The sequence below is a fragment of the Periplaneta americana genome, chromosome 16, assembly GCF_040183065.1.
Source record: "Periplaneta americana isolate PAMFEO1 chromosome 16, P.americana_PAMFEO1_priV1, whole genome shotgun sequence".
Classification (NCBI taxonomy): Eukaryota; Metazoa; Arthropoda; class Insecta; order Blattodea; family Blattidae; genus Periplaneta; species Periplaneta americana.
The window spans coordinates 109,184,268-109,195,922 of record NC_091132.1 but is presented as its reverse complement, the minus strand read 5'-3'; the positions used below and the strand labels follow the sequence as shown (position 1 = coordinate 109,195,922).

The following is an 11,655-nucleotide window of genomic DNA, read 5'->3' as shown; positions in this document are numbered from 1 at the left end:
ACAATGAAAATAAAAATAATATAGCTAAACTAAACAGAAAGCATAAATCCTCAAAGAAAAACCTGGAGCAATGTCTGTCACCAGATATGAAAAGAATAATTACTACCCTTTTGTCAACTGTCGATCATTACCAACATCTAACAGGGAAAAGTTAAGACATTAACGTCTCCTTATCACTTTAATCCTCACCTGTGGACAAGATATGGATGAATAACTTCAGCTACATCATGCATCTGAATATACATGCTGACCAACTGTGGCAGATAAAAATCTACCTCATGATCAGGAAAACTGAATATTTTGTTACCTACAAGGAAAAAGCACGCATGATTAACACAGATGACATAGGCTTATGTTACTATATATAACAGACTTTGATCTTTCAATAACGTAAAAGTGCATATTCAACATTCTTACCTATGTAACTCTGGACCCCAGGTTCTTTTGAGTTAAATAAGTAGGTAATAGCCATTGACATATCGAACATTTTGCTTTCGAATAGCCTCAAAAGAAAACCTTTAGCTCCCTTGATCTGTGACATATCCTTCTCAGGTTTCTTGGAATCGGAGCTCCCTCCACAGCAAAGCGTCATAGAAGGAGAAAGTAGTATTGGAAACGACTGGCTTTCTGTTGCTGGTATGGAAGCACCCTTTGTTTCAGAACTGTGACTGCACTTTGACACACTGTTTTCGTTATTCGTTTCCCGGACATCCATCACAAGCTGAGGAGTTTCAGCATTTGGTGTTGCAGGGATAGAGTCCACGAGCATAGTACGATCTTCAAGTCCTTGATCATTGCAGACGTCGCCTGAATCAGGGCAGTCAACACACGAATTGTCTCTACTGTTTACTTGCTCGTTACGCGTTTGTAAGTTCAGGTTCTCGTGGCTGTGATCTATACCTGTTAACTGTTCTACACTTGATTCCCGTGTGGCCGTGTTTGCGTCACTACCTGAACCACTGTCAGAACCACACAAAATGCCCGAATCATCTGAACCCAAACTTGTAATTTCCTCTCGGTCACGTCCCTTTCCAGCAGGTGGCCCATTTGTCTTATTCTTGACACTTTCTCCTCCACTGGCTCCTTTCACTGAACCGGGAAGTCTCTCAGTTGGTTCACATTCTGGACTAGGCGTGATGTCCACTTCAGGAATTCGCTGTAAAGCTGAGTCCAGACTTCTGTTACGATGGTGCATTGTTAATGTAGTTACAGTTGTTACTTGCGAAACTGGAGGCAGCAGAATACCCATTGATCTGTGCAGAAAACGAAAAAAAAAAAAAAAAAAAAAAAACAATATATTTTTAAGTGTTCACACTATTTAAATTTCGTATTTTAGCGACCTTGAACATTAAAAGATAAAGAACGTATAACATCAGCAATCAAACAATAAAAAACTAAAAAATTACGTTTTAAGAATGAAGAAATGGAAAGGTAAGGTATTACTTCAATGTAAAGACAATAGTAAATAGACTTGTAGGCTGAGGTTTCCCTTAGAAGCTGAAGTACAATATATGGTAAAAGCAGAAAAGTAGAATGTATTATGGTTATGGTTATTATTATTATTATTATTATTATTATTATTATTACGGTACTACTATTATTAGCAGCAGCAGCAGCAGCAGTACATGGAATGAATTTAAATGCAAGTACAAGTAAGAGTATTGTGTATTGAATAATGGGGATCCAGGCTGCACCTTCTATTAATTGAAGATGATATTCAGTGAATACTTAGTAAATGAGGTTAGGTTAATACAACTCATAATCAGATCACTCCAAAACAAATTCAACAGTTCCGAAAAAACAAACAATTTGGCAATATTAATTTGTAAACATGAAACGAAATTCCAGCCCTCCAGGTTAGGGGCTGTAAGAGAAACTAGGAATTTCCCCCTCCAAGTAAAAATAGTGTCACAAATATACATATTTATAAAAAAAACACAAACTTCAACATGGAAATAGCAGGATATTAAAATCATAGGTACATAATTTGCTAAATACGAGTACAAAATATGAGATTTATAATTAATTTGTCAACAATGAATTCAACTTCTTTTCCTAGTCATTTGAAAAACATGCCCAAGAAGTAAGTAACACCAGTATAAAATGGGAAGAGATGGCATTTCTCAAGTTTGAGCAAGATTTTAGATTAGTCAAGAATTCAACAGCAACTTCAAAGGCCTTGGAAGTAACCTATTACTTATAAAACTTTTCAACACAAAATGTAATGTGTGTTATGATCAAGCATCAGTGACGATATTATTATTATTATTATTATTATTATTATTATTATTATTAGGCTATGTTCATTTAAGTACTTTACTATTAATATGAACGTGTTACCAAACAGCGATTACCTAATAGGATAGCACAACAGTTACAATAACACAACACAACACTTACAATGAGAATAATAATAATACCGATAATAATAATAATAATATAATGAACAGAGTTCTGCAGTACATTCTTGACTACTGACACTAACGTAGGAAGTAAATTATATTTAGAATCATAAGAAAGTACAATAATTATATCTATGGCAAATAATAATCCAAAACTGCAAAATAATTAAGTACAAAATATGACAAACAGAAGGAATCACACTACACAGTATCACACAGAACACTCAATAAAAAGACCAAGGCTGTAATAAAGCAATATTCTCATACTAAATTTGCTATATATGTTCTACAAGTACAATAAGTAAGTAGGTACTGTCCAAAATTACCAGCAATGAATTATCAGCCTAATTCTTACGAGGCTTTAGTTCATTTCTCTAAGTTAGTATTATCGAGTAGTAACTTATTGCTTTAAAATTCTTACAAAATATATTAATTTAGCCTAACACAACAAAACATTCATGTAAAAGTTATTAACAAAGCCATCCAGAAAAGCTTAGTGAAATCTAATAAAGCATTTATTGCAACAGTAATATGATGATATGGCAGTCAGTGATCTGATTTATGAAAAATACTTTAAACAGAATAAAGAAAGTTTAAAAATAATATATTTCTAATTGAATTAAGACTTAAGGCAGTTATCGAAAGACATAGGTTACAGACATGCAAGAACAAAACTTACCAAAGAAGTTCAAATTGTACAGCATTTATTCACATAATGCTAAAGTAATATCCGTACAAAACTGACAATATAAAATAAATAATTTTGCACGAACAAATACTCAAAACTGAGATTATCAACTTGAGACTGAACAGATTTGAAGATTCACGCACGTAATAGGTCAGTAGATATAAATATGTGAAAACTGACAATTATGGTGCTGGCAGTGGTGGGACCAGTAGTGGTGGTTGCTGTGATGATTAAGAGATAGTGGTGTTTCGTATAAGATATCATAAATGATCCAGATTGCATAGAAATGTTTAACAATACTATGGCAGCTAGGTTAGATTAGGTCAGGTGAAGTTTATTTCTGTGTATGGTTAAAGGGAGGTGAAACCCTCAAGATTTATGTAAAAAGGCCATATTGAGATAATATATAATTTAGATACTAGGCCTAATTACCAAAAATGCATAATTAAGTGAAATTGATGCATCACATTTAATAACACTAACACTTCTGACCTGAAGTCAAGACTGAGGTTGCGTTGGTGATTGCTGAGTCGAGTGCGAACATGGAGTGCTGGGTTGGTACGCCCGTGCACAGGTGGCACGTTGTTCTGACATTGTGCTAGTTTTTGTCGTTTTATGAGTGCTGCTTCTGGTCGTTTATCTGTTAGAAGGTTGTTACCGCCCACAGTTCTTCCGAGTGGTGGTGGAGGTGCAACTTCACTCATAATGTTAGTGCTAAGATGCAGGGCCGGTCATCTACCATTCATGATTACAGACCAAGTTATTTAACTATTTTGTTCACTCTATCTGCAACAAACGTTTTAAAACATGGAAGTTCTGATAAGACGGTCATTAAAATTGTCACTTTTGCGGTAACAAGTCCTCTGAATAATTCTGAATGAAAAACAGACGAAATAAAAATAAGAAAAGCAGACAGAAAAAGAGGAAAGTAAGGAAAATAGAAACAAATGAAATAGTAAAACAGGTAACTACAAATAAAACGGAGAAAAACATAAATAAACAAACAATAAACAGAAATGAAATATTGAAATGAATAAGCTGGTGACAAAACTGCATGGATAAACTTTCTCTAAATGTGGAACACACTAATTCAAACAATTCGGGAAATTAACGTTTAAATAACTTAGGCCTAACTAAATTTCAATAAAAGAATTCGAGAAATTACACTCAAATTTTTCTCACCCTACGTACACGGAATTTCTGATTAAGTTTAATTCCTTCTGGGTCTAAAGTTACGCTTTTGAGGTATGTCACTTCATACAACATCTGGTAAAAATTCCGTCACCCATATAAAAATTGTTAGTGAGGCAGGGCACTCGAAATGACCACCTAGAGGGTTTGCTTCTCCGTGAACAATCTTAACTTAAACTAATTTTTAAAATAATTAAAAAAATAGTTTAATAATGAATTTCAGACAACATAATAACAACAACCAAGGGCAGTTCGTATGGCATCCAAACGAAAGAGAAAGTAAGCTCACTCTGATTAAACTATTTAATGGAACATTTCAGAAAGGGCAGGGTTATTGACAGGTAGGTCTGCAGTCACGAAACGAAAAATAAACCAAGTCCAATATTTTAGAATTGATTCAGTACGCCCATCCTCACAATTCATCAACACTAAAAGAGGGTTGAAAACCTAATAACAAAAAGATTGCTGGTAACGTCATATTTTTGTTTCAGTTCTATGTAGGCTACAGTATTTTCTGACCATATAAAACATTAAATGACCTGATTACAAATTTTTTTACCAAAGACAGTTGGCAATCTAGACAGTTGGGATCTTCATTAGAACGTATTATTCTAATTATTATTATTATTATTATTATTATTATTATTATTATTATGTTAGGTACTTCGAAAATATTGCAATGACTTATGTAACTAACCAAATGTTTACAAAATGTTTCAGAAGCTATGGAAAATGTTTTAATCATGCCACTTAACCTATTGGCTGTTGCGCTTAAGAAATCATCCGAATGTGTGATTGTACTTCACTTGAAGCAGCATTCTCATTATTTAGAAATGATTTCATTGTTTATCTTGTAATTTCTTAGGACCAAATTGTGTAGCTATATGTATCAACTCCCCTACAATCACAGAAATTGAAAAAACAAACTTTGGTAGGTACAGTAATTCAAGGAACTAGCATGTAATATCTCTCTCTCCCCCTCTCTAGTGAAATTGTCTTTCTGTGTAAGCTGAATAAAGTTCAAGGTTCAGCAAAACATAACGAAGATGTCAAGACGTAAGAGTAGCCTATTAGTTTTTCAAGTCCTTTACAGTCTCCTTGCTGATTGGAATCAAAAGTTGGCCTATGTCGCCAATGCATGTAGTATGTATGTACAGACTGGAAAATATCCGGTAACGAAAGTATATTATTCAGTAAAATTGAATTTGTATTCAGCTAAATCATGTTATGATAGGGCCTACATGTTAGTTCCTGACGCTCCACGATAATTCTATAGTTTCGAAGTTGAAAAACAGCAATTAAGTACCATAACAGTGACAAAATAACTTGAAGTATTTCTTTACAATTGCGTTACCAAAGAAAGGTAGGAATGTATTTATGTAACCTACTTGGCTTCTAGTTGAATCGTAGGTATATGTAGCCTACTTTAAACAAAAGACAAATTGAGCGGCGACGTCAATTTCGCACTGGAATACGGATGGAAAGTAGTTGTGAAAGTTATGGCCGCTGAATGGCTAGATCACATGCTTTGCATGTACATAAGCTTTTTGGTAGGTAGGTTACATAGGCAAAGTTTTCATAAGATCGCGTATCAGTGACAGGTTAGGTTTGGTTAGTTCAGGCTTTTGGTATGTCTTGCATATATAGGCCTACGATTATGATCGGTAGGTAGGTATGGAAAGATATTCGCCTTCCTTTGCTAATGCAATTGTAACTAATTACAACTTAATTATTTTAGTAATGAATTAAAAAGCATATATTTTATCCACTACATTATTTCAAGTTTCAACTCATAGAGTTAGTTTACGATACAAGCCTATTGTTGCACTAATGGACTTTTCAAAGTAGGCCTAATTATAAACGCGAATATAAGTAGGCCTAGTTTGACATTCGAATGTAGACATACTTCTTTTTTTATTTTAATAGGCAATCAATTAGGATCAAATTCTTAATACTCAAGGTATGCAGAAGACATAATTTAGGAATGTAAAAGAACCATAAAATGATAATGTGCTTATTCTGTCTTCGTTTATTTACTAATTTAAAAGTTTTACTTACTGCAAGTCATATTGTTACTATAACCATAAAAATACAATACCATATACAAATACGTACGTGTATTTACCAAAAAAGAAATATTGAATCTATAGGCCTAGTTGTCCAACTTATACAAACAAACCATTCAATTTAAGATCATTAGTCCTAGGGTAGGCGTATATAGTCCAATGACATATTGGAGGCACTGCCGAACTTACAAAATAGCATAGATGCTAAATTTTTAACCAGAGTACAATATATAAAACCAAATACAAAATATAGTGAATGAAAATAAACATTATTATTAATATCCACAATTTGTACGAAATGTCAGAATGGGTGTGCCCAACTGGAGTCCATAAGGTGCTAATAAGAAAACAATACTTCAATAGCCACTATAATAGATTTATCTCACCTAATTTTTCTCAAATTCTACAATAATATATAATTAGTAAATGCGAGATGAAAGTTCTACTTCCGTGTTATGGTCAACTTTCTACGACGGCCTGGTTGTGACTAACCGTCTGTCATTCACATAAACAATATTAAGTATGGTAGGATGGTAAATTTATTTGCGTATTATATTCTCCATAATATATATTACTAGTTGCAGAATTTATCACTAACTAATATTATCAATTATTACTTACCACCTTAAACAATATGTCCACAAAATAATCAAACCATTAGATAAACCTTTTAACGACACTCTGCCACGACAGCCATATTAGATTAATTCACCAATGTTACCAACGTCATATCAGTACTCATAAGTCCATTATCTCATTACCTCCAGAAATCTATACGTCACCTGCGATAAGAAAAGCTGATTCACTATCTACGTATGCGTGTAAAGTTCTCAGATTATTAGATAAGATTCAACCGAAATTTTAACATGAGAATAATATAAATGCATATTTCTTAGTCTAAAACTGCAGAGGAAACTCGGAGAGTCATGTTGGCAAGAGACAAATATGTTTGGGTGGGGAAGGACATTTGCTGAGTGCAGCTGCACTTAAATGAGCTCAATTCTAAGGACGCGCGTCATGGAAACAGTGGGTTACGAGTGGAGAGGCTGTGATTCACACACACACACACACAGAACACAAAGCTCTCATAATCACACTTCCTGTAAATTTCTCACGCTTCCAGCTGCCCATAATTACGTCATCATCCTAAACAAATCTGTGGATCATTGTGATTATAGTCATATGATTGTAATTTAAAACTTACAAATAATAGGAGTACTAATTCTAGCTAATTAACTTTCCGTAACGTGAGATATTAATATTACTCGTATTTCAGAAGTTCTAAGTTATTAATAAAAGCAGTACCAGCAGCATCACCCAGCAGATTTACTTTATTTTCAGACGGTCCGAATTCGATTCCCAACTCCAGCGAGGAGAATTTCTGGTGGAAAAGGTGGAAAAAAATCTTTCGGTCCAAGCTAGTTTTCCGCTTACTCTTTAAATGTTTTATAAACACGTCTAATGAATAATGTCCGACCATGACATAGTAGGCCTACAACAGAAACAGGCTTATAAGTTATAATAAAGACTTCTGTTTCGTCCTTGTAATATGGCCAGAATACGAGCGACCGCAGATTTCATCTCAGTAGGGTCGACGCTTTCTTCTATAGTTTATCCATTGTGTTAATTATTTTTAAGATTAACATTCAGTGCTGTTTATCTCTCCCGCGATATAGGTCTGGTTCTCGGCCTGTTGCCTTTCGTCCGCCGTAATAGAAGTTTTTAGAGTGAAATGCGGAGACTGAGGCTACTATTTATATGATTAAACTTACGCCTGCCATAAATGTCTCACGAAGATACGGGTGACTTTTACTTTGTAAGGAAATTGAGTTACTGAAAAATGTATTAAGACTGAAACAAGGGATTACAAAAAGTCTATTGCCTTTACACAATATTAATTATTCGTGTCAATTTACTTATGTCACTTGACAGTACTTTGCACTTAACTTTTTGTGTAACAATACCCTTCATACATACCTAGTTTATTCCTGTTTGCTAATTTTAGAATCAAACATTTATATAAACCAAAACAAAAATTTCAACACTAATTTATGAAGCAAACATCAGTATAGAAATTATGACATACAGTCTGATTAAAGTAGGGACCTTTGCGGTCCCAACACATAGGCAAAAAAAGGGGAATGTTCAGTATTTTATGGCACGTATGGTAAGCCTAAAACTACAGGATTAAAAGTGTAATTAAATGCAATCACAGAGTTTAATTTTACCTACATTAAACAAAAGTTAGAAATTACATCCATCTATCCGTGGATAAGCTTCAAACATATGAATGTCATGTAAGGACACTCATGTGACTGATGAGGTACTTCCGAACTTCAATAACGATTATTTGGTAACTTACATTATCTCGTAACCAAGTTTCTTCAGTTAAAAAAATAGTTATGGGTTCAGTGGGTTCACAATCCCTCACTTTACAGACTGCACGAACCAATTACAAAATTGAACTCCACAGTTGCTAACGGTACTATTCAGTCTTTGAACCACCGACGTCTTGTACTGTACCAATTTCAGTAATCTTGTTGTCGTATGTCTGTATCCATGTGTAACTACACATTGTGCTGCTAGATGATTAAGAGATTTCCTTGGACTTCTTTCTAATGATGATCCAACTTTGTTCAATTTCTCTTCTGTTAGAACAATCCTTCACCTGTTTGCTTTCTTGTCCAAAGCTGAATCACTAGTGCAACACTTCTTTCAAAACTGACGATACGATCCATACCTAGCAAAAGTATTCACTAACAACACGCGCTGTTCCACATTTCATTCATGTTTTAAAGTCTTTCCCGACTCAGATCCACAAGACCGCGATAAGAACAGCTAATCGCCCGAGTACCAGGTATCGAGTGCAAAGTGCAGCGTCAATCGGAATTCCCGAGTACCGAGAATTGTATTGTTGGTGGACTTCTTCATACGGAATTCCTGAGACTGGAGCTCTGTATATCAAAAGTTAAAAAGTCTCACTTCTCTGTATGTGCAACCGCCTGTACTGCCGCCCCTAGTTCAGGACTATAGGTCGCGCCAGGGATTTTGGCAGATGGATTTTCTTAATGTGAACTGGAGAGCGAGTTCCTCACCGCTGCAAGATCGACTGTTATCTCTGTCGCAGTGGAATGGGTAGGACCGGTAGGACATAAGAGTAAACGTGCACGCCCGAGTATTCTATTGAACTGTGCACAGTCACCTCCAAAAAGTAAACAAATATTACAGTAGTCTATATGTGTCTTTGGTATTCCCAAGAAACTTGTTCGATTAATTAAAATGTGTCTCAATGAAACTTACAGCATAGTCCGTATAGGCCAGTTTCTATTTGATGCGTTTCCAATTCACTGCGGGCTAAAGCAGGGAGATGCACTATCACCTTTACTTTTTAACTTCGTTCTAGAATATGCCATTAGGAGAGTTCAGGATAACAGAGAGGGTTTGGAATTGAACGGGTTACATCAGCTTTTTGTTTATGCGGATGACGTGAATATGTTAGGAAAAACACCACAAACGATTAGGGAAAACACGGAAATTTTACTTGAAGCAAATAAAGCGATAGGTTTGGTAGTAAATCCCGAAAAGACAAAGTATATGATTATGTCTCGTGACCAGAATATTGTACGAAATGGAAATATAATCTGTTATATATATGGAAATATATATGTATATGGAAATATGTTAATCCTTAGTCAATAGATAAGACTGAGTTTTACGAAATACGAACATTAAGGGACGGAAAATGGGAGGCAGTAATGATCAAAATAATTATACCGATTTATTTTTTTTTAACCAGCAGACGTGCAGCCTTTAAATTTAAAACAGAGATTCACTCATAAAATTGGGTTAGACTATTCAACTCATCTCTCAGAATTGTTTCTAAAATGTATAAGGAAAGTAAAAAAATTCAATTTCATGTAGGCTACTCCCATGAAATGACTTAATTTTTTTTTTCCGAGCAGAGAGGAGAGAGAAAGAAGTCGACGACTTCAAAAATTTACTAAACTATATTTAACTAGAGACGTAAAATTTAAAATGAAGGTTACTCTCTACAATATTGGTTAAACATTCTTGGATTTTTTAAATACCATATCCTAAGGTACTGATGAAAAGGCAGAAGGGAGTGAGAAATCTCATGTCATCCGATCTCGATGAAAGTCGATATCTGGGGATCTTTGCGATCACAGAATACGAATAAGGTATTATTTAGTCCGACTTTGTCCCTAAAGTGGTGGAGTGGGACAAAAATGGGTGAAAAATTAAATTAGATATCTTAGGGGTTTTCGAGACCAAAATTACGAATAATACAATTTGTGCGAATTTAACATCGGATATCGCACATGTAACACATGTACAGTATTTAAGGGGGTATGTAACACCTTTTGATAGTAGGCCTATACATTTATTAAAATCCAAAGTGTAATTTCTACATATTCTGAATGAATGTTGTGCTGGAATTTAATATAGTCATCAGCCAATACCTCTAGATTAATAAGCAACTTTTTAGAATCCATAAAATACAGTATTTATTGTGACTGGTAATTATATTTTTCAATTGGTGCAATTTGTGCAGGGAAAATTGGTTTCTCCGATATTTTGTACGATTTCGAATATTTTAAAATGCTTTCTTCTCTGTTCCATTCACAATGTGCGTGTGAAGAAATTATTGCCCTTGTAATATCCATTACAATCCTATTTATTATACTCTTATATAAATCTAACTTCCGCAGCATGCAATTTTACCTAATTAACCAAATTATATTTTGATTATAAGAAGAATCGTAATTTTATTAACTTGAATTGCCGCACCATCAGTAGACGATCCCTAGATTATTACTGGACAAATCTTGTATATTGATATGGTAAGGGTAGGATTATATATATATATATATATATATATATATATATATATATATATATATGCGCAATGCAATACTTTTTCCTTTTAATTAAGAATTAATTTAATTTAGAAAATGTAAGAGACATATTATAAAATCATTGCGAACGGAAGTCATTTACATTTATTAAAGGTATTCTTTGAGTAGGACTGTACCGTGGTGTGTTTCATAATAAGGATAATTGATATGAGCTGCTGTTATGAAAATATGAAAGAATGTTATCGCATCTCATTCTCGCAAACATAAACAATATTGGCTCGCCTACTGGAAATGTCATCGAGGTCATCTGCCAAAATCGGTGCCTCCGACTATACCTACTTTAGCCGAACTCTGAATTAAAAAGTACTATAGAAAGAAACTGGTCACCATACCCCATTATCTTCTAGCTTAGTTGCCTCATGAGTGACGCC

At 34.3% G+C, this 11,655-nt stretch overlaps 1 protein-coding gene across 3 annotated transcripts in view; it reads right to left on the bottom strand.

Annotated features, from left to right (window-relative positions):
• Positions 1-9,123, bottom strand: part of fwd (phosphatidylinositol 4-kinase beta fwd) — a 33,770-nt gene extending 24,647 nt beyond the window's left edge. The window contains exons 1-4 of one of the 3 annotated variants that reach the window (XM_069812713.1): positions 8,710-9,123; positions 3,583-3,876; positions 418-1,253; positions 190-307 (exon numbers count right to left, since the gene is read on the bottom strand). In XM_069812713.1, coding sequence (XP_069668814.1) covers positions 190-307; positions 418-1,253; positions 3,583-3,794 — 1,166 coding nt within the window. In that variant the 5' untranslated portion in view covers positions 3,795-3,876; positions 8,710-9,123. Of the gene's footprint in view, positions 1-189; positions 308-417; positions 1,254-3,582; positions 3,877-6,968; positions 7,246-8,709 lie in introns of those variants that run through there. The other 2 variants (XM_069812714.1, XM_069812712.1) reach the window with 2 other exon arrangements.
• Positions 9,124-11,655: the final 2,532 nt, after the last annotated feature.